Source organism: Chenopodium quinoa, unplaced genomic scaffold, assembly GCF_001683475.1.
Source record: "Chenopodium quinoa cultivar QQ74 unplaced genomic scaffold, ASM168347v1, whole genome shotgun sequence".
NCBI lineage: Eukaryota > Viridiplantae > Streptophyta > Magnoliopsida > Caryophyllales > Amaranthaceae > Chenopodium > Chenopodium quinoa.
This window is the reverse complement of record NW_018744460.1, coordinates 1,978,047-2,002,248: the sequence shown is the minus strand read 5'-3', so window position 1 is coordinate 2,002,248 and position 24,202 is coordinate 1,978,047. Positions and strand designations below refer to the sequence as shown.

At 35.9% G+C, this 24,202-nt stretch overlaps 2 protein-coding genes across 3 annotated transcripts; one reads left to right on the top strand and one right to left on the bottom strand.

Annotated features, from left to right (window-relative positions):
- The first annotated feature begins 731 nt into the window (after nt 1-731).
- Nucleotides 732-5,528, top strand: LOC110697204 (DNA-directed RNA polymerases II, IV and V subunit 9A). The gene is made up of 4 exons (XM_021874553.1): nt 732-963; nt 1,098-1,173; nt 4,124-4,282; nt 5,097-5,528. Exons 1-4 carry the CDS (start codon nt 935-937, stop codon nt 5,175-5,177), a joined length of 345 nt encoding a protein of 114 aa, XP_021730245.1. The 5' UTR covers nt 732-934; the 3' UTR covers nt 5,178-5,528.
- A 657-nt stretch (nt 5,529-6,185) lies between these two features.
- Nucleotides 6,186-24,202, bottom strand: LOC110697202 (PH-interacting protein-like). Of its 2 annotated transcripts, XM_021874549.1 has the most exons (25): nt 23,855-24,202; nt 23,549-23,662; nt 19,853-20,204; nt 19,569-19,720; nt 19,140-19,379; nt 17,013-17,122; nt 16,841-16,918; nt 16,635-16,741; nt 15,902-15,990; nt 15,681-15,796; nt 14,520-14,623; nt 14,067-14,144; nt 13,876-13,954; nt 13,630-13,798; nt 12,465-12,535; nt 11,368-11,448; nt 11,219-11,289; nt 10,948-11,044; nt 10,797-10,856; nt 10,543-10,597; nt 10,063-10,451; nt 8,181-9,929; nt 7,306-7,881; nt 7,145-7,203; nt 6,186-6,692 (listed from the first exon to the last, which is right to left on the bottom strand). In XM_021874549.1, the coding sequence occupies exons 2-25, from the start codon at nt 23,568-23,570 to the stop codon at nt 6,497-6,499; spliced, it is 5,100 nt and encodes a 1,699-aa protein (XP_021730241.1). In that variant the 5' UTR covers nt 23,571-23,662; nt 23,855-24,202; the 3' UTR covers nt 6,186-6,496. The 2 variants fall into 2 exon arrangements, with proteins under 2 accessions (XP_021730241.1, XP_021730242.1); XM_021874550.1 differs by lacking the exon at nt 23,855-24,202 and having other exon boundaries at nt 23,549-23,829.

Below are 24,202 nucleotides of genomic sequence, written 5' to 3'. Positions count from 1 at the left end.
ATATAGTTTTTCACAATTTCAATGCCATTTATGCTCGATAAACCTTTTATGCCAATTGGTGTCAATTCGGATGTTCGGTTCGGGTTTGGTGAGGTCAGTCGGGTCTAATTTCAAACTTAATTTCAAACTTGAGTCATGTTAAATTATTGTGTTCATGCGAATCGAAACCTAAATCGGATATTTTTTCAGATCGGGTCAGATTTTGACACATCTATAATCATACGTTAGTACATCAAATTGATTAAATTGCGACAATTTAGTCTATAATCTCCATAATTATAATTTTTCAGGCCAACAATACAAGTTTCATTATCCATTTGAATAAGATTGATTTATAACTTTAATAATACATAAAAAAAAATATATACGTAGTATATTCGTACATCACATGGGTAGAAACCAAGTATCACATGGGTAGAAACCAAGTACTTCCTCCATTTCTTTTTAGTAATTTAGTGGACTTTACTACTTTAGTCGCGTTTGTCATGCATAAATTCAACCATTAATATCTTTAATTATTGATAAACAAAATTATAAAAAGTTGTTTTGAAAATATGTACTATAAAGAATCTAACAAGATTTTACATTTCCACATGACTATAGATTACAAAACACACTTAAAAGAAAGTGTGTGAAAAGTGGTAAAGTTGAAACGTGTCAATTAAAAAAACGGAGGTAGTATACGCGGAGTAACTATAAGGCTTTTAAGTTTAATTAACTGTTAAATCCCAACAAAACTCGTAACTAATTTCCGGGCTACTAAACTCTAAAACCTCAGCTCCGTAGCTCCGCTGCTAGTGAAGACTGAAGAACAAGAGTAAGAAAACGCAAAATTAGGGCATCCAATTCTTTTTCTCCGATATCTGATTTTCCGAAAATTCTTTCTCCAAATTTTCCCCAATTGATTTTATTCGAGCTTAATACATTATCCAAGATGAGTACTATGAAATTTTGCCGCGAATGGTCAGTGATCTTCTCATCTTCTTCTTCTGCAATTAAATTTAATCAATTAATTCAACAATTTTCTTGCTTTAATATTGATAAATTTCTATTTTTTTCTAATTTTTTATTGTTTGTGTTTGTGCGTGAATGAACAGCAACAATATTCTGTACCCAAAGGAGGACAAAGATCACAAGATTCTCCTTTACGCTTGCCGAAATTGCGATCACCAGGTTTTCAATTCTCTCTCCTTTTCTGTTTGCTAGCTTTCTTAATTACAGTTTTAAGTTTACTAATTAGGGTTTTGTAGTCAGGAATTTGTTGATTCTTAATTGTTCTTACATTAATTTGTAATATCGAGTAGTTGAATTTTGAAACATTGTTGGGTTTTACATTAAATGATAAAAGCTGAAATTTTTGTGCTATAAGATTTTTGATCTTATAGTCATATTAACTGGGTTTATAGTTTGGCATTATGACATTGGTTTCGATTACGAAAAGAGTGAGGGATTTGGATGTAGGAAGCTGTACTATAACTTTAAATTTGCATCGATGGCGGCAATACTTAACCAACTTGAGATGAGGATTGTATTAAATATTGTCAAGAAAAAATATGGACTAGTGCTTCATAGTATGAATGAAGATGGCCAATTTGCATATTATAGGAATTGAAAGGCGGTTGAGAGGGAACACCTTTCCTTTGAGTAATGTGGTTAATTTTCTTGGGGTGCTGATATTGCCCAGGCATAAAAATTCACTTCCAAGGCCAAATTATCTACCATATATGAGAATCTATATATGTCAAATATATTGCTTCAATAAAATATTTTGTAATCTTTTAATAATCTTTTTTGCTTTTGCCAATAATTAATATCAAAAGCTAAATACTACAACTAACTAAATTTTTTGAACATTATGTTTACCAATAATCTGCCAAAAAAATATATAAACAATAGGAAAAATTACTTTAAATAACCCAACCTTTGCCCCACTCTCCCAAAATAAACCAACCTTTTGGATTATTCCATAATAATCCAACCTTTATACCCCTTCTTCCCATAATGAACCCAAATGACCGGTTACCTAAACAATCGGTCATCCCTTTCTTTCTCCTCCATCCCACCATCTTCCTCCGTTACCACTACCCAAAGATCCACCCCCATGACCACCTCCTTCATCCTTCCTCCATGACCACCTTCAAAATTATTTTTTAGTTCTAATTTCAAGAATTAAAAAAATTTGCCCCTCTCTCTTCTTTCTCTGTCCTCCCCCACGCCAACCGCACCTCCATCAATCCCCATTCCGCTTTCTGTTCTTCCTTTCAGAAGTGTAGGGGAATTGTTAGCCTCCTTAAATCAAGCACTAGTTTCTCTCTTTCTCTTTCTCTGTCATTTAGGTGGCTTTAAGGATGGAGGTAAACGTTTTTTTTTTGGGCGGTAGCGAATTCACGGTGGACAAGGTGGTGGTTTTAATGGAGAATGTTGCGGCTTCAATTGCAAGTGGTGGTTTTTTGATAAAGAAAGATCGATTAGTGGTTTTTTTTGGTGTTGGTGGTGGTTAAAGGGAGTATGTGCCTATGCGGTGGCTAATTTTGGCGTTGATGGTGGTCAAAGCGTTCGAGGGTGACGAAAATGAAGGTGGATGGGGATTTCGGCCGGGTTTGTGGTGGGGTGACGGAAATGGAGGAAGGTGGGGATTTGGGGCAGGTTTTGTGGTGGTTGTTGTGGGTTGTAGTGATGTTGTTGGCGAGTAAGTGGGAGGGGAAGTATGGTGGTATTGAAGGAGGTGGTCATGGAGAAAGAGAGAGGAGAGAGGAGAGAGAAAGAAGTGGGGTGGGCTTTTTTTAAAAAAAATAAAATAAAAAATTGTAAATTAAAAAATAAACCAATAAGAAAATGACATGTAGACATGGCAACCGGCTATATCGGCTTGGTGACGTGCTGGGTTGATATGGGAAGATGGGATATAAAGGTTGGTTTATTCCGGAATAATCCAAAGGTTGGTTTATTTTGGGAGAATGGGGCAAAAGTTTGATTATTTAAAGTAATTTTTCCTAAACAGTATAGCTGTTTTAAAACCTTTGTCTACTAAAAAATGTTTTGAAACCAATCTTTTAGAATGCCCAAAAGTTAGATTTTAAGAGTGATTATGAAAGTATATATCCTACATAAATAATAGTATTAGACTTGCTGGGTGTTAGTCTTCTTACACCAAAAGTTAATAATTAATGGCGGATTTTGACCAGAATAATTAGTTGGAATGATTTTAATTGGAATATTTAGCTACTAAAATTATAGTTAATAGAATATTACAAAAGATTATCAAAAGATTGCAAAATATTTCATTGAATTTCTAAGTTTGATGTATATAGATTCTCATAAATATTGGGTAGGGGTAGATAATTTGGCCTTGGATGTGGATTTTTTGCCTTGGCAATATCCACACCCTTTTCTTGTTGTAGGAGTGTTGCATAGCAGTGGTATTGGTTCTATACATTATCTTGTGGATATAAATGGAATTGATTGTGCAATCATGGTCTTATACTTATTCATTTTCAGTGTTTCTATTTCCTCTTAGTGTATGTGATTCATTATATCTTCAACTGTGACTTCTAATTTTTTGAACTTCAAAGTCTGTGTTACTACGATGAAACATTAGTAAAGTCTCTTAATATTGTTAATAGAAGCCAAGTCTCTGTTTATGATATAAGATTTTATCGTTATAATCATTTATTACTTTGGGTTAGTCAGAAGTTCTGATTAGATTATGTCCTGAGATTCCTGATACATGTCGCAAACTTCTGCACTTCTTTCAAAAAGGTGAACAGTGCTCTGTTTGCTTTATTTTCGGCCTTTCTGTTGGGGGAGGGGGATGTGAGGATGGAGCTCTTTTGGTGCTTCTTTTAGCCTTTAATTTTTATTTTTTTTTCCTTTTTTGCGTTAGCAGTAAAGAGCTCATCATTTTGTCCTTTTGTACTAGTCGCCTTTGAAATTATGTACTGGTGACTGGTTTTTCGCTGTGAATTACCGTATTACCCAATGACTGAATCTAGTATAGCAGGGTGAAATGTCTATTTGCAGCATTCAAACTGCTTTCTGAATCTGTAATTTTCACATAGCTGCTTTGCGAACTCTTTACTTTGGCTGCTTGCTAACTTACCTATGATCTTTATCTTTCATGTAGGAGGTTGCTGATAACAATTGCGTATACAGAAATGAGATACATCATGCTGTTGGTGAACGTACTCAGGTCTTACAAGATGTAGCTGCAGATCCAACTCTTCCCCGTACGAAGTCAGTCCGTTGTACTCAATGCAATCATGGAGAGGCTGTATTTTTCCAGGTGAACTTTAAGTTTTGGTTGTAATCCTTGTAAGCACATGAGTTTGTGGGTGGACTCCTTTCACCTACAATATCTTTGGCTGCTATCTTGAGCACCTTACTATGGAACTCACAATGCAGTAATTTATTCATTTTATCACTCTAAAATCTAAATTCAGCACTAGACGGGGAAAAGGAGAAGGGGAGCTAAACTATTTAATAAAAAACTTGCTATGACTAAGCCTATTGTGATTGCCATTTTGCAAGAGTTGCTACGACATTATGTTTCTAGGTTGTTGCTACCAACTAAATTCTCTTTGCCACTATGTTCTTGTGATACTTATAGCATCTTTACTGAATCAAGACAACAATATTCTGAATCTTGCAAATCTCCGAGATATTGCTAGATTCGTGTAAGTGCTTACTGATCAGATCATTCTGTCCCTGCAAAGTTTAGATATCCATGTCAGGTAGGGCAGGGTGGAGCTGTGGCACCATGGAAAAGGGAGAGGGGGGGGGGGGGGGGGGTATGTTTTTGCCTGGTTCACCACTTTTACAATGATATATTAGATTATTTCATGCTTTTGCAGAATTAGATCTAATTTAGGACATGAGATATTAGTAGAAAAAAAAATGTATGACATTTCAATGAACAGTTGTTCAGTTTTATATTGCTATACTTCTGAAGTTATTTATTACAGCTTGCTGTTCTAAGATTACAATTTACTATGAACAACCTTTCAGTGGTTGATTTGAGTTAATTTTCTTCTTCTTTTTTTTTTTTTTGACAACCAAGTTAATTTTCTAATTCAATTCACATGGGATTTACTGTTCAGGCAACATCTAGAGGAGAGGAAGGTATGACGTTGTTCTTTGTCTGCTGCAATCCAAGCTGTGGTCATCGCTGGAGAGATTGATCGTCCCAACTTTATGCTAATGAATCTGCTCTTACCAGCTGTTCCTGATATCGTGTATATTCTAAAACCAACAGCAGGACTAACATTTGTGGTTTAGTTACACAATCTGGTTTATAGTTTAAGGGTAAAGGAGGCCTTGACTCTACAAATGTGTTAAAAGGGGGCATACTATAAAATGGGATTATGGTTTCGTTCTTTCATCGTGTCTAGCTTTATGACCACCTCGTTTTACACATTGAGGGCTGTTCAAAAAGCAGTTCGGACCATATAGATGGACTGGACCGAAGGAACCGGTTCATTCTCTGGATCAAGAAATTTAAAAAACTAGTCTTGGATTGGATCAGTGTTTTTTTTTTTTTTTTTTTTTTTAATATTATGAATAAACCTTTTAAATGATTCATTTTATATTCAATATGCTACAAATATCTTTATATTGTGAGTTATTTCATTTTAGACGATCAAAATAAACATTTAATAATCATTTTCCTTATAGGTGGTTAACGCGCGTAATGTCATATTTGGAGAGCTCTTTCAATTTAGCCTTACGTCACAAATTAATTGTTAATCGATTTAATAAGGATAAATATGTAAACATATCTTTAAGGGTATAAATGTTGTCAATCCATTATTAAGAATTCAAAAAAAATAGGCAATAAACATTAATGAAGACAAATGAGTTAAATATTTTAAAGAGTATAATTGTCTAAACAATATTCATAAGAGTTGTCACAAACTTTTTAAAATGCAGAATTGGATTTATATTTTCTATTTTCCATAATATCATACTTTGTAGTAAAAACTATAAAATATATAGAAAAAATCAAAAACCGTTCCAAACCGGTTCGGTCTGGTCTCCGATTCTTGAATTTCAAAATTCCGGTGTTTGGTCTGGTCCGGTCTTGGACCAGTCATCAGCCCTTACATTCCACTTTAGAGCTTCAACAGCCACATCTGATCTTGGCAAAATCAAGAGTTGCATTCCAGCTTTTTTCAAAGAACATGAATACATTTCGCCAGAAAAACTAAGATTAATTTTCATTTTCTAAGCTGTAGTATGTATATACAGATTTGGCAGTAATTGCAACCTACCTGTTTCTCTATTTCCTAAGCTAAAAAGAATGTCCCACTGAGAAACTAACTCTTTGGTGGGGCGCCTAATTGAGGGTTATGAATTGCTACATATCTACAATGAAAAAACAGAATAATAAAACAAATAAAAAAAATAAAAAAAAAAATGAAAAACAGAATGTTTGATACTTAAAAATTTGTAATAAACTGAATATTCCTCTACAAAATTGTATTAGGAGAGATCCCTAATGCTACAATGATGATAACTTCTTTGCAAACCATTCTGATAACCGTCTAATCTTCTTCGAAAGCTCTGCATTTTTCCCAAAATAACTCTCTGCATTTGACAGCATAACATTTATGTCATGATTCACTGCCTCCAAGCTTCGGTAATAATTATTTTCTAGCCTCGACTGGATCACTTCCAGAGATAATGGCACTGGAAACCTGCATATTTACAAAAACATGATTGTGTCAAATTTAACAAAAGTCAGAATCTCAGTGGGCAGTAGACACAAGGAAAGAGCTTGCAGAAATCGGTGTTTGGGCTTATTAGAGCAATGGCTCATCATGTATTTAGCTTCGACTCCTTTCCGATCTCTCTAATTGACCACTCCATTGGTTGAGTAAAACTACTATGTACTACTTTCATGGTACATAAAAATAGTTAGGGAAAACAATCTCTCAAGTCTCAATTTTTGCTCAATTCAGGTCATTCCAGTTGAATTAAAAGGATCTTTTCCCAAGAAAAAACATGGATGTTGACATATCATAATCTATTGCAATTCACATACTTGTTGAGGCAAAAATCAGGGTTCCCTTAGAAATTTTTTTCAATGTAACAATAAGAAAAGAAGACATCATGCAGAAAAACAAATTAGCATTCATGTGTACTTCACCTATTCAAGAAATTTGACTTCCCAGAAACCTGCTGCAATTTCTGAACCCCGTAAATATCCTGAAAAGTTTTATGAAAAAAATAGGTCAATTTCCAAGAAGTAGAAATCCAAAAAAACTGATATATTATCAAATCAACCCCAGAGTTATCTACTGTCACTACCTGAGCTTTATTTCCTGACTGCACTAGTTTAGCAATAAATGACAGCAGTATTTTTGTGGTGTGGTCATCAAGATGAGGCTGCTCCCAGTGAGTGTCGCCAGCATCATAAAGTTCCCAAGGACTATGTTCATGTATTTCGGTTGGATCACTTTTGTATCGAATGATATATCTTTCCCAGGGACTATCAGGAAAATCAAGGGATTTAGCCTTCACATCATGAACTCGACCTTCCCACCAACTACCATCCCCATCACCTTCATTTTTCCACCAAACCTGACATTTGTCTCTCTTAGTCCAGTTTCTCTCAATAGCAGTCTCGTACCTTGTTCTCTCAACAAGAAAATCCGGAAAATCTGAAACTTCTGGTAATGTCAGCTTAAATTTCTTGCCTAAGACACTAGAATATGGATCTATAAATTCAAGTGTCATTTTACAGCAGCTATCACCCGAGCCTGGAACAACAGAATACTCTAGCTCAATAACTTTGCAGAGCTCCACAGCTCTGATCTCTCCTTTCAAATATTCCCAAGGTCCTCTCACAGAAGAGCTATTACAAGATATATATTCCTTATGCCCCTACAAGAACATCAACAAAAGATGGAGAGTAATCAGAAAGAATATCTGGCTTTAGTCAATTCTCTATACATAACAACTACCAATGTACCCTCCTACAAACATCTATAGTAAGAAAAGTCATAGTATCCCTTATTCAACAATCTCATTTGACAATATAGAAGAGCAGATTCATCCTAACAAGACAAATTTAACTTTTGAAAAAAATAAAAAATAAAGAAAAGAGGGGGAGGAGGGGAAGGTACAGTACGGTGGATTTAGACAAATATAACCTTTAGAAAATCCAGATACCAAATCATTACCTGCCTCATATATGCAACCTCATCTCCCTGCTGAGGAATATATCGAGAACAATCAGGAACAGAAAGCATCAACCAGGATAATTTTCTTTGTGACTGACTTGACTTCCTCCTATCCGTTAGACTAGCATCACGAATAAAATTAATTCTCCTATTTCTTGTGGACCTCAGTCCCACAGTCGTACTAGATCCCCACTCTTCTCGAGGACGCCGATCAACCTTGTTCGATGCAGAATCCTCAATTCTTCTTGACCTCTCTACCGATCTCGTTAACTGCTCTTCAACTGGGTCCCTAAGCTCCACAGATTGGGCCTGGTTAATGCCATTAACCATAATACCATTTGTATCAGCACTTCCATTCAGACTTTGACAGCTTGCATTTGAGGTATTTTCACCAACATGAACAACATTGCTATCTGAAGATGTCCTCACTGCCTTGAAGGACCTTGACCTTCTGTAAACAGCACTGTACATCTTATCAGTCTTCTGTGAATGTGAAGCCTGTGAATTTAGCAATGCAGAGCTAGCATTTGCTTTATCTCCATCCAAAATTTGTTCTCCATTACCATCCAAACCATCTTTAATGTGGGGGTTTTCCTCTTCAAGCTCTTCAGCACCAGATCTTTGCTCCACAAGAATCGTACCATTCTTTTCATCCCCTTCATTGGGTATAGCTTTCATCTCATAAGTATTGTTTGAATCTGATGCAGCCTTCTTTTCTGCAATACTCAACAATGTAGACACATTGTTTGCATCACTGCTATTTGAGCACGGAGCTCCATTCCCAGTAGCCATATGAACTTCATCCTGCACTCCATTAGAAGCCAGGGATCTATTGAAATCAGACAGCTCTATAATATTTCCATCAGTTAACCCATTAGGATTCCCTAAATGCTCATGATTATGCTGTGCAATTTCCTGCAACTTGACATTATCATCACTTCGCTCAACTACAGATTTTAGATCTGCCCCAAGCTCCTTATCAGTTTCATTTTGGTTGTCATTGAAAGAACTAGACCCAGAAGCAACCAATACAGAAGCTCCTTTCAATTTAATTCTGTTACAAGTACGAGCTCTGACCACACCCCATTTTATGGCATCATTGCCTAATCCACCTAGCCAACCCAGTCTATCATATCTACGGAGGTTTGCACTGCCATGTAAGTAATTCATGTCCTGTTGGGTTGAATCTTTTCCAACTTCTAAAGGACCACCTGATGCTGAAGATGAAAAGCCTGCCAATTCTATCTGATTTCCAGAGGTCGGGATAGAATTACCTGCAAATAGAACTCGATTTGGATCACGAACTGGAAGTTTTAGAACTAATTTATTCCTGTTCCCAGCACTCTCGTGAGTTCCAGGGAACACTTTAGATCTAGATGTACCCTCAGAATCATCAACCATTACTTCTTTCCCCTTCAGATTCTTTGCTCTCTCATCTGGGCTAAACTTATCAGATTCCTCACCCTCAAAGTTAGAATATTCAAGTACAGATTCACTGTCTGATGTATCACCTTCAGAGTCATATACAACTTCATCAAGATCTGGGGTAGTACCTTTGATTTTGGAAAACAAGTTAAGAGCATTTCGAGCAGCAGCTCTTTGGGGTCTTGAAGCCTTTAATGACTTCTTCTTGGACCATTTTCGCCCATTTCTTGATTTCCTGCTTGGGTCGGTTCTGTGGGTACTACCATCACACTTATCCAGATTTCTTCTTTTAACACGCCTCCCTGAAGAAGTAGTTATCTCTGTCTGCAAAACAAAAAAATGTACACACATGAATAGACATAATATTATGTAGGTAAAAAGATAAGTGTGTCATTGAGAACTACGGAGTAAGATTATTTTTGTGAAAAAAAAAAAAAAAACATATAAGAAAATGTACTTCTCTCTTTTTCTTTCTCCTCCTTGATCTACGAACACTATCTCTGTGAATGCAATCAGCATCAGTGTCTTCTTCACTGCATTCCAAATCACCGGATGATGCTGAGCTAATATGTCCTCCATTGCCGCCAAAGGAATCCGTAACATTAAACTCAGAGTCAGTATCATCACTAACTACTACTTCTGGCTCCCAATCCATGACATCCACAAAATCTGGCAGTGGATCAATTAATACATCAAAATCTGGCAGGGGTATCATATGGTCTTGGCCTGAACTGAAGTCTGGACCCACAGAAAACTGTACAGAAGACGGGCGCCACTCAATGCCCAGAGTTCCAAGCCGTCTTCGCTGATACATGCTTTGGTAGGGATCTGGGTATGGTATCATGCCTAGAAAATAAATCTCAAAAATCAATAATGTTGAATACAAAGTAATATTTACTTAACCACTTGAAATAAAGTGATGGGAACAAAGACAAACTTGAATCACAAAGAAGGTCTTGCATGTTCCTTCGATAAGGAGGAAGTTGAGTTTCCTGCACCAAGAGAGATCAATAATTCAAAAACACATATCCACAGAGGCATATGAACAACATGAATACTCCTAAACATAACGCCAGTACAGCCACAGCTCACAACAGCAAACTATTATTTTAAGAAACTATATTTTTATAAAATGAGAATTATAATCATTCATAAAGAATTATGGAAGCCTTATGGATATTACAAACTAACCTGATCAATAACGTTTCCATTAGTATCTCGGATAAGTGGACGATAATCCCCGAGAAAGAACTGCAAATTTTGCAATTATAAGATATTAAAAAAAGGTACTTTCTCTTACACAGGATAAAAATATAAGGAAATGAGTAATTTCTCTTAGTACCTGATCATATTTCGCATCCATTTGTGACTCGCCTTGACCAGTGCTTAAAAAATAAAGTTGACCAACATCATCTGAAAGTACAATTGAGGTCCCATCCCTATTTAAAGAAATAAAAGAGAGAGAGAGAAATATATATGAGAAAACACAAACTAACAAAGGACATTCAGATGAGCTGGCACATGCATCTCCATATGACAATAAATGCAGTAACAAGCAGTTAAGCACTGTGGCACAAGAAAAAGAACAGACGAAAGCCAACATGACCACTTACATTGAGAACTTTCCATCAACCAATTTAAACCGTCCAGTGTCATATATTCGAATGGGCTTTCCTTCCCATATCTGCAATAAAACGGTACTAGTAAGACTAAGCACACAAGTCTGGTGGAATGTATATAAGGAAAGTTCACTGAAACTTACATCCCAAATTATGGTTTTCCCATCATATCCAGCACTCATAGCTATGCGAGGGTTGAAAGGGTGAACATCCAGGACATATGTCTATTAGAAACATACAGGACAAACACTTTTCCATGTCACACAATCATAAAATCTCAGACAAGTGAAATAAACAAGGTATTGGTACAACTACATGATAGACAATTTACAATGCACGAGGAAATTGAAGATAGATTCACCCTTACATAATGTTCTCAATGTTTACTATTAGCACAAAAAAAAAAAAATTAAGGTGGTGAAATGAGTGTGCCAAAAGTGGAATAAAGTGCGAGTACTATGATCATTATGAAAAAATGTATATTTTTCAATGATTCAACTTTATATAATTTTGAAATATCAAAAAATTAAAGATAATAATGGCCAAAGTTGCGTGCCAACAAATGTGATTCAAGTTGTTGCGATTTATAGGAAACAAGAGGAAATATATCAGGATTTAAAAAAACAAAAAAAAAGAAACACTAAAACACATGATATCCTTTTTATAAAATACCAATAGATATATGGTCACCTCTTCTGTCTCAAGGGCCTCAAGGTCCAAAGAGGCAATCACTCTGTGAGCCTTGCAGTACCTTAGGCAAGTATTAGCACTTAGGCACTCTCTTTGATACACAAATTAGAAACTGAAAGTTGTCATAGTCAATGTTACAGCACATGAATTGAAAGGCTGGAATGTGGTCTCATATTTAACTAAACTCCAAATTCCCAAATTCTTGTTCGGCTAACCTTTCCTACTGCTATTCAGGTATGAAACATCAAGATGAGAATGCATATTAAAGAGCAGGAGTGTATGTCACAATACTCAGGCATACATTAGTAACTTTACAAATATTTGCAAGAAGGGCAACATGGACAGCCACTGGGACAGCAAAGAGGAGTATAACATGCAATGGTACCACTGATTATCTCAGTCTGATGCACATTACCCCTTCCAGAACCATTGATCGGTGCAGGGGGAGGGGAGGAAGAAGAGACAAATTAACAGATAACAAAACCGCTCATCCAAATCTGATAATTAGTGCAATGCAATCTGGAATTCTGGAAGGAAAACCACAACTTACCGACTCGGTATGACCCGTCAATGAATGAACCAAGCTACCATCAGAAGCATTCCAAACACATATTCTGCAATCTGTCATGAGAAAAAGGCAGACATAGTAATATAGATAAGGTCAAGAGACAAAACCAGTCCCACTAACATAATAGCACCATAGAAAATTTTTATCTACAGTTTAGAACAAGGCTTTGTTGTTGTTGTTGTAGTGTAGAACAAGCAAATTCAATAAGCAAATCCAATAAAAGATGCTTTAAAATTTCTAACTAGCACCATCAGCCATAGATTCAACCAACAGAGACATCACTCAACAAAACAAGCTCAAGCCCTAGAAAAACACATACTAGCCATGTGCCTTGTTTACACTCAGAATTGATGTATAACACACTACAAACAAGAAATTCCTATTTCAATATAAGTGTAAAACTCTCAATACACTTCCCTTAATGAATGGCCATCATGGAATAGGCTGTGAAAATAAAAGTACCACATAAAACCCCTGATATTTGTATACACAATTCCAAACATAAGTGCCCCATGAAGATATGACCAAAAATACTGTTGGAAGTTGATAGGGCAGGAATTTTCTTAAAATTAACTTAGTTATGTATCTACACTGGGTAAATTCTACTAGTTTGATCTAGCAATGTAATCCACAAAAAGCCATGTCCAACTTATCCTCCTCCCCCTTTTTCTCCTGAATCTCATAACTAATCTTATCATTATTTCAATAAATTTATTTAGATTAGAAAAATACATCAATTGCTTAATCAAATACTAAGTATGTATACTCTCACTTTGCTTTCCTTAGTTTATGTGCAAAGCTCTAAAATGACAAATACTGTGAGCTAGAGAAAGTATTTGATAATCGAAATAGATAAAAGCATTGAACGGGGATCCACATCTATTTATTAACTTGATATTACATCTTTAAATTGGTTCTCCTAGAAAAGATGGGCAACACAATCCTTCTAATACCCCATTCGACATGACGGCTAAACCGAAGCAAATACCTACATGTACAGTGAATTAAAAAGGCAGTTTAATAAAATATCTAAATACCACCTTATGGTAAATCAAACAGAAGATCACCTGAAGCAGTTACAAAACATTTATGCTCTTAAAGCACCTTTTTAAGAAATTTAACTGAACAAAAAATTTCATCAACTTACCCATGATAGCAGCAAGGACAAATCGATTATCTAGACTCCACACAATCATATTAACACCACGAGGCGTAGGCTGAACTCTCTGTCTTGGACCCCCTCGTGGAGGCTGTGGAAGCATGGGTGGAGGAGGAACCTTGAGATGATATGCCCGAGTCCAACGCCCAGCTCTTGCCTGACAGGAAAACATGTTCTCAGTGAGGAATTAATCCAATCACCTAATAAAAAGAATGATTTCCAGCCATAGCTCACATGTGATTTGCGTGACCTTGGAATCCAGATAATTGCACTACCATCACGAGAACAGGTAACTATATTATCATGAGAAAACCTGCCAAATTTGGGAGATGTATTTGTCACAAAGCAAAAAACTTTCACTGAAATCAACCACACTGTACACGCGAAAAACCGGGAAACAAATAGATGGTTAACAGTTTAAGTACCATGTATTTTTGAATTTGGGAAAACTATCTTCCTTGGTTGTATCCGTAGCAGAGAATCGAGGAGTCACAGCACAACCACTGTAGAAAAGCACAACTTATCAGCATCCAATCATGTCAAGGGACAATCTGAATAAAAAGGGAAACCTCTGTTTCGCAAAAACATAACAAGTTTAGTCAATCTCAACTAGAAAATAGAACTCTGAACACTACCCAATAAAGTGCATGCAAGACATAATTAGCATATCAACATTCATTTATATAATTCTGGGTTCTTTCAGGCTAAAGCCAAAGTAGCCACCCCAACCATGAGCTTAAAAGTTGGTTAAACTCCCCCCAACCCCCACCCACCCCAATCCTGGCTGTAAGAAATGTTGAAGCTCCCATCTCTTATCAGCACCCAGCTACTACAGAGACAAACCACCCTATAGCTACAGTAATTTGAAGTGAACTGACCTAAATTGCACATAATTAACATCATTTTCATGGCCAGAGAGAACATCCATCTCACTGATAGGTTGTTCTGAATTGTCGGTAGTGGATTTACAAGCATTCCAGACCTGCAGGAAAACAAAATTGATTTCATTACTAGAATTTATTCAAGTGCAGTACATAACTCAATATCACGCAGTTTCAAAAGCAAAGCGTTATAGATAACGTGAGGGTGACCTCTATTGAAGACAAATGGGAGAAGAAACGGTACAATGGTTTAAATACACTATGCGAGGTACTTGTGCTAAGGTGCAGGAAATTTCCGAAAATGTATGCCCTGTTTGGTTTTGGCACTAGTATCAGGTATCGGGCTGGCTATCAAACCTCAAACTGATTCCAGTTGTTTGGTCGGGAAAATATAATCTGTAACTCTTGATTGCAATGTTGGGAGGTGAGGGGAGGGGGGGGGGGGAAGAGAGTCAGAAGTGATTATAGTTTATAGGGATGGTACTGGCGCTGGTAAGTACAGTTGTGGTGTTTGGTATTGGTGCAGGTTGTGGGCATCCCTCTGCTCTTCCTTGGGATTAAGGTATAAGTTTTAAAAGGGTTGAAAATATGGAATTCGGGTGCAAAATTTTGTACCAAACAGCAGGTTCAAGTTTTTTTTATTCCATTACCAGTTTCCCACACCTAATTCCTGATTTGGTTGAAGAAAGCACCTCCTCAAGGACTTAAAAAAAAAAAAAAAAAAAAAAAAAACAAATACAAGAAAGAAGAAAGGGGAAAAGTGACCAGGCAAGACTTAACCCACCAATAAGAGATAGCCCTTCCACCCTTTATAGACCCACGTAATGAGCGACAATCAAGGAAGCTATCATTATTCTGAAGTATATCCCCTGCCCCCTTTCCTTTTCCCTTCTTCCACCTCCTTCTTAGTCATTCATTCACATTTTACTATACAGTTAAACTACAGAAAAGAGGGGCGGGGGGGGGGGGGGGGGGGGGGGGGGGGGGGGGGGGGGGGGGGGGGGGGCGTAGAGGAAGGGTGGCATCTCATAAAAGCCTTCCGCTAGCCACAGCTAACTAAGGTGAAATATAGATTAAGTTCAATACATATCCTTCATAAAATCAACATGAAACAGTTTCAATTTGGATAAACTAAACCTCGGGCATAATAGAACGTACCCTTGCAAGATTATCTGAGCTACCAGTCACAAAGACAGTCCCGTTAGCATTGAATGCACAACAAAAGATCTGATGATTCTGTTCACCAGCGATGGATGAAGCAGCAGTGCTTTTTCCTACAACATTTTCCAGCTTCAGTAAATCACTCTACTAATTTATTAAAAAATTATTAATAAATACATAATAACAAACAACCGGCTGCAAATGAAGTAAAAGTCAACCTGCATCAGGAGGTTTGGGAAGATAAATACGTGGCTTGAACTGCGAGTACCTTGCATCCCATAGTCTACATGTTCCATCATCAGCTGATCTACAGACCAGAAAATACAGTGTATGAATCATAACACATGAGAAAATCAAGCAAATGGCTAGCTGAGAAATTGGAGACAGCAACTCTCTATGTGAATTAGTTGTCACATTGATAGTGCAATTTGAAAAGTGATATGATAACTAAAATCGAACATAACTACATAAGTCTAGTATATTAGATATATTCTAACATCACCATGAGACAGAACAAAACAAGTTGCAATATAACATTAATAAGGACAAGGGAAGACCAATATTTTGCTAGCTTGCTACATAGGTAACAAGCTTAAGTCATCAGTAACTTGCAAAATAATTAATGCGGTAATATTTACCCCTTAATGTAGCATGTGAAGCTTTTATTCACCAGAAACTTTATGTGTAAAGCACATTAGGCAGAATAGGCACATTCCATTCACCAAAAAAAAGCGGATAAAGAAAACACAATTGACACATAACGTTGAACAAGAAATGAGATACATCTACAAAAGTAAATGATTCAATGAAAAAAAAGTAAATAATGTAATACCAATATCTCCTAGCTCACACAGCACAAGGTTTAAAAGAACTAGTCTTTAAAGTTAAGAACATCTAGCAATATATGATGTAAGAACAGGACAAGAAAATTTGAAGCAGGACAATCCTTACGATAGAAGCTGATATATAGCACTAGGCCTTGGGCTAAAGGCAATGGCAGTAACTGCTCCTGTATGCCCTCGCAGAACAGAAATTGGCTGCCCATCTGGCAAACGCCACTGTCATGTAAACCACAATGAACAGATTAAGGTACTCTATACGAGGAGACAAGAGACAATGGTTGTAATATCAGAGTTGCATGAGAACCAGACACTCACAGTTCTAATAATACAATCATTTGAAGCAGATGCCACCAAAGCATTGTTGGAACTCACAGCCAAGTCAGTGATGTCACCCTTAGATAATAGCAAGTGTAAATAAGAAACAAAATAAGAATAAAAAATCAACTGTCTGAAAATCATTAAAATAATTGAAAGCATCAAAGCGCACTTCATGCCCACGGCAGCTGGCCAAGATATAAGCAGTTTCCATGGACCAAATCTTCACAAGGCGATCATCTGAACCTGTTATGACAAACCTTCCCGAGCGGTCACATACAGCTGCCAAAAAAAAAAAAAAAAAAAAGAGAGATTACTCCTTGACAACTAAAAATAAAAGCTCCATAATTTTTTGTTTATTCTACTCAATACATAATCGCAAACAAAAAAAAATTATTAAAAAAGTGAGTGGATGTGAAAAAAAGTTGGATAAATCAAGAGAGAAAAGAAATAAGGTTGGTCAGTGTCTGAAAAAGCCGATAAAGTAAGAGAGATGGAAAAGGTAGATACAGTTTGGGGTAACGAGGGGTAAGATGGTAAAAGGTGTTGATGAAAATTGAAATAGAGTAAATATGGGTCAAAACCTTAACTGGAATTGGGTAGTACAAAATATCAGATATAAGTACTTAAATAATCTCAATAACTTAGCAAATTTACAGCTGTTTTGTAAAGACTAAATACACAAAGTAGAAGATTTGAAAGCCAAATAAATCCATCAGAATTGAAGTCATTTGCGTTAAACTTATTGTGGTGGAGAGACTGGAAGCCATGTTTGTTTGTTTCCATTAAAATTATATGGTTGGTGTGGATTTGTACAGTTTTTATTATGGAACAATTACATGTTATACTGGATTGGAGGCCACACGGGAAGGAAAAAAAAAACTACGACAATCTGCTTGTATGGCAATTTTGTGGATGTTGTGGTTGGAAAGAAATACATAAAATTACTATAAGTTTTCTCGAATTAGGCTTTCTTATTGAATTTGATTCCAGAAAAAGTTGACTTTCTGAGTCTTATGCTATGGATACCGTCGGGGTACCCCTCTGTTGCATAAATTGCAAAAGCCAATGCTTTGTATAAAAATCCTTGTGCATTAATAACAATTCAAAAAAAAAAAAAAAAAGTACCAGCAGAACAATATCAAAGCAATAATATCCAATGCTTTATTAGCAATTACTCCTTTGACTAAAATGGAAGTTTCATAACCCTTCCCCAAACCCTATAAAAATCTTTAAAGGAAAAGAATTTAGTGACTGGGGTAACAAAAACTTGAGATTCACAAATTTAAGTGGTATGTAAAGCCACAATACAAAAAGTTTGGTATCTCACAAGTTGAAGCAAGATATGTGAGCCTGGTACATCAGAGATTCTCTTTACTTTCTTGTTTCATTTTTCAAAGACAATTTTTTATTACGATTGATCTCAAATCACGTTGGGACTATGACTTAGTTGTTGGTGGTATTTCAGAGATTCTTTATATGAAAAATTAAAGCAAGATATGTGAACTTCAATGTTAGCCAAAATTGTAAAAAATTCTGATTAATATATGAAGCCATATCACAAGCCTAATTAGCATCAAGCATATTGGACAATCAGTGGGTGAAGTAAACTAAACCACTAAGAGACTAAAAGAATCTGAAAGATCAGATCTTCAAAGTGGATAGCAGTCATAGCACAATAAATAGCATGACAAGCAAAGAAAATGTGGAATAAAGGATACATCAACTATATCTCAGATAGAAATGTGGTATCGGTTTCTCTTGATCTCACACAACATTACAAACTACTCATCATACTAGTAGCCAAATTGAAAATTACTTTACCAGCATTTAACTAACATTAATCATGAAATGAGAAGAGTACAAAGAGAAAAACTAATAGATTAAACCAAGAAAAGAGCCAGGCTTTCCCCTATATTCTTTGATGTATTCATGCTTATAACTACCACAAATTTAGACATCAAATAGACTATAAAAATTATAATAACATTTCCTCCGTTCCCCACTTCCCCTTATATTGCAACATAGGGGAAGGACACAGATTTTAAGAAGAGGAGAGAGATAGAGAGGAATACAGATAGGGACCCATGTGGGGAGGAGAAAGAGAGAAAACATGTGTAAATAGGGAAATGGTGCAATATTTGTAAAACTTCATAAAATGGTAACTGTTGCAATATTTGTGGAACGGAGGAAGTATTTTCTACCCTACCAAAAACATTGAAAATTCAAATAAAAGGGATAAATCTGCTCTCAGTAAAAGCTAGACTCAGGACAAGGATTAAATGGAGAAACAGCTTACCACAATAAACAGCATCACGGTGTCCCCTTATTTTCTTTACATTTTGCATCTTTTGCACCATAGTGGATGGTTTTACAATAGTATAACAGGCTGCACGTGTAGATGGTGCTCTATGGTGTCTCGCAAATCCACCACCAATTTCTCTCAACCTCAGCCCACGCACCTGATCAGCTTGCATATGAGGCCAACGCATGAAAACAGGCGGTGGTTCAATCTCATTGTCTCCTTTGATCCCATCATCTGCAAGGAAATGTGGGGGAAAATAAAGTTATTACTCTTAATCGTAAGTTTGCTGTATTTTTCAGATATATATACAAGGTTCATCAGAGCATCTACACTTGTAACAATGGAATTGCATCTCCTAAACAAACAATAAATCATTCAAAGGAATACTAACAAAAATATAGATGTGCAGATACATGAACATACTGGCCAAGAGTGAAAATGATCCAGCCCCCAAAAGTGTAGGAACATCAGCTGCATTTGGTACATTCCTTGCAACAATACCATGTGGATTGGCTTTATTAAGTAATAGCTGCCTCAGAAGCTTTATTAAGTGATTCTTTCCGATATGAGCATACCTACAGAAAGAAAAACAACCCAGTGAGAGAAATCTCATAATCGAATGGTACAGTGATATAGTTACAGCATATCTTCGCTGAGAGATCATCTGTATTGAATCTTTTGATCGAGAAAATACACATGAAACATACCGCTCCTTTAGTTTATTGTAACTCAATGGAAATGACAAGCCGTCATCATTTTCATCACCACTAGGAATCCCACTCCTAGAATACCAAGCATGGTATCTTCTAGGTAGTAGGTCATTCTCAAGAAGCTCGTTCCAAAATTGTCCACAAGTTCTTTGACATGGCCCATCAGACAAGAAATGCATGATAAGGAAATAAATTTCTCTGAGATCAACATCAATGTCAGCCTCCAAATCAGTGTTCGTCTCTGGATCTGCAAGAGCTGCTTTTTCCCGGACTTTAAGGGGGAAACTCAAAGGTTTCACATTAGCAGTCAGATTTCTAGCAGGGATGTGTTTCTCAAGAGCCATATTTCCTGAACAGAAGCAGACAAGCACATGTAACCACTTCAAAACTTAACTTTTAAAGATGATTAAGGAAATAACGTTGTTAACATATAAATTTTATGCACGAGCTAATCCAGATAAAACTAACTGAAGAATAAAAATGCAAGATTTGAACAGACCAAAACTCTGATGTCTTAGGCTATAATTATAAGCATCATCTAGAAAAACCCCTTCTCAAACCCAAGTCCCAACCAAAGAATAGAGAAGTGCATAAAGGATTAACAATCTTCGATTTCTTACCAGGATAAATGAGACATAATATGACCAGCTTCAATTATCTCCCTCAACTACAATACATATACTAAATTGTTCGTGCTTATTAAATTTATGGCCTGCATGTCCTCTAATCATAAGTATTATAGTAGCATGTAGGCAGTGATAAAAGGTCTACTTGAGTCTTGACATTGGACAATAATTGCAAATGCGACATTCTCAGCCATACACATATTAAAAATTGCAAAGTCTTGACAAATCACAGGAACACTATGATATCCTCAAAGAATTTAACAAAGTATTTTAGTAAACATTTTAAATATCCTCAATGATTATCCTACTAAAATTTACCACTGTAATCTGAATAAATAAAAATAAAGCCCTTTCATTCCAAAAGAATGTTAAGTTATTGAGAAGATCATTAACCTTCATGCCTTCATGGTAGAAAGATCCGATGCATTGTAGTGCAAGGACGGGGCATATTAACAGGGATTTGCAAGCTCTCAAAAGCGAAGTAAAGATCAACAAAACAAATGATCCCAAAGAGATTCATCAAATTGAACACTTCTAGAAAAGTTTACCTGAACAAGACCAAAAGGCAAAGAGCCCAACAGTCCTGCTTTAATTTGCTTGAATTACTGAAAAGTAAGAAGCATGCCTTTCACTAACAGCTAAACCTTGGTTTTTACAAACATTTCAAGAGCTCCTTATACTTATCTTACATGGGTTCATGCATATGGGCACGTATGGTGCAATCTAAATGAGGTTCCGCAAAAGGGGTGGGCCTTGATGATTTAGAGTGAAGTGTAAAGTTGGAAGCTAACACCCCCCTCCCACACAGTCACACACACACACACATAAAGGCAGAGTGAACAATCTAAATCTCAGGAGACCCTAAAGCACACCAAGAACAGATATTACAACCAGAAATCAACCCATGGCACACAGTTGTGAGTGTTTGCCAATTAAAGACTTACTAAGCTTTAAGCTTATTGGCACATGTGCTACCAACCAACAGCAATGCAAAAGTAAATAATCACAAAAGTATCGGGAGGGGGGGATGACATCCAAAACAGTACAACGAAATGGCAAAAGAGACCACCACTGTTAGAGTGCACAATATCAGTATGATTATGGGCTTCACCAGGATGGCTGATAGCTCTACATTAAGAATATTTTCATCATGATAAAAGTACAAGTGGAACGAAGAGCAAGGTCGGCAAGAATTTGAGAACATTGATATTAATAAGTACCACAAAGAGGTGGAGGAACAAGATTAAAGCGCTCAACCTGAACTCCCACTTTGACCTGATATGGAAGTACACTAATTTTTGGACCGACTAAGAGATTACACTGGTTCTACTCAACTATCCTAAATGCTCAATAGCACATTTATCAAAAAATCTCAATGTAATAGACAACGGCACAGCTCTACCCATAGTGACCTCAAGGAGCGTATTCCAAATATCTAAACCCCATACAAACTTGTTTAAACAAATTGTTTCCCCAAAACTTTAAATCAGTGGACTACTATGCACAATCGGTACAAAATACAAAATTGGTAACAGTATCAAGGACTACAAGCTTTCAAATAGGCCATGATTGTAAACCTAAAGGTGGTATTACCAAATAAAAAATATAGATTCTCCACTCAACCATTAACTAGGGCTTGTTTGGCATCGTTTTTTGTTTTCAGTTTTTTGTTTTTCTAAAAACTAAAAACCAATAACATGAAACAAGAAAAAAAAATGTTTCCACCTTTTTGTTGTCAGTTTTCAAAATTATCATGACTTAAATAAATTTAATTAATTTTTTATTCATTATATGACATCTATCATGTGATTTTGAAAAACAAAAAAACAGAAAACCACAGCAATGCCAAACGAGTCCAAAGTTTTACAAAACAATGTACATTACAAAAACTTAACAAGATAACATGGAAACATAATCATGAAATTAGTCTCAATCAATAAAACCAACTCACTGTCTCCAACACACAAATCTAAATGTAAATGCAGCTACAGATACAAACATCAATCCTTTGATACACGAATATGGAAGTAATATTTTTTGGACCGAGTAAGAGATTACACTGAATCTACTTATCTATCCCTAACGCTCAATAGCAAATCCATCTAAAAATCTCAATGTAATATACAATGGCACAGCTCTATCCACAGTCACCTCAAGGAGTGTATTCCAAAAATCTAAAGCCCATACAAGACTTGATTAAACAAATTGATTCAAAGGTAACCTAAATCAGTGGACCAATATAGATTATCACAGCAATCGAGCATCCACAATCCGTACCAAAAACGAAACTAGTAGACAGTACCAAAGACTACAGGATTTCAAATAGGCCATGATTGTGATCCTAAAGGCGCTATAATATATTAAAATTTAGTTTCTCCACTCAACCATCAATTAAGTTGAACAAGACAATGTACATTACAAAAACGAAGAACAAGATAACAAGGAAACAAAATCACAAAATTAAGTCTCAATCAATAAAGGCGACTCACCGTCTCCAACACAAATCTAACTGTAAATGCAGATACAAAAACAAACATCAAACCTTTGATACACTAATATGGAAAACCGACTAAGAGATTATACTGAATCTACTCACCTATACTTAAGGCTCAATAGCAAATCCATCTAGAAATCTCAACATAATATACAATGGCACAGCTCTATCCATAGTGACCTCAAGTGGAGTGTTACGAAAATCTAAAGCCCGTACAAGACTTGATTAAACAAATTGATTCAAAGGTAATCTAAATCAGTGGACCAATACAGTTCATCACAGCAATCGAGCATGCACAATCCATACCAAAAACGAAACTAGTAGACAGTATAAAGGACTACAGGATTTCAAATAGGCCATGATTGTGAAACTAAGGGCGCTATAATAAATTAAAAATTTCATTTTCTCCACTCAACCATTAGTTAAGTTGAACAAGACAATGTACATTACAAAATCAAACAAGATAACATGGTAACAAAATCATGAAATTAAGTCTCAATCAATAAAAACCGACTCCCCGTCTCCAACACACAAATCTAAATTTGAATGCAAATAAAAATACAAAAATCAAACCTTTGATTCCTGGATTTGCCATTAAGGTCAACAAGAAGCACAATACTCAGAAACTAAAAACTCTCTTCTGCGGCTCCAAGACCTTGAATTACCATATACCATAATTGCATTCTCCTGAAAAATCAAACAATGACCTTTTTGAATTCCCAAAAAAAACCCACAATTCATCAACCCAAAAATTAAAATTCACCCAAAAAAAAAGCTATTTAAAAAAGCTACAAGATCCCATTATCAAAATCCATGCAAAAAAATAATTACAAACAGCATAAAACATAAATTAGAATAAAACCCAGAAAATTAAATTACCTCTAATGGTATAAAGTTCTGTAGAAGTGGTTGATTATCTGAAAATTAACCTCCAATGGAATAGAATAGTAAAATGGGGGTGAATTTTTAAGGGTTTTAAAGCAGAAAAAGAACAAATTTTTTGAATAAAACTAAAAAAAAAAAAAAAAAAAAAAGTGATGTTTTTAGGGGTTAAACAACAGAGCTCAGTTTTGTTGTTGAGTCTGTATGTATATAGTTATGGTGTTTATAGGAGAGAGAAAGAGAGGTTGGGGAGATTAGAACGTCGAAGGAGGCGTTTTTTTTTTCTGTTTTTTTTTTAAATTATTTTTTAATATTTTTTTTTTATTTATAAGTGTATATATATAT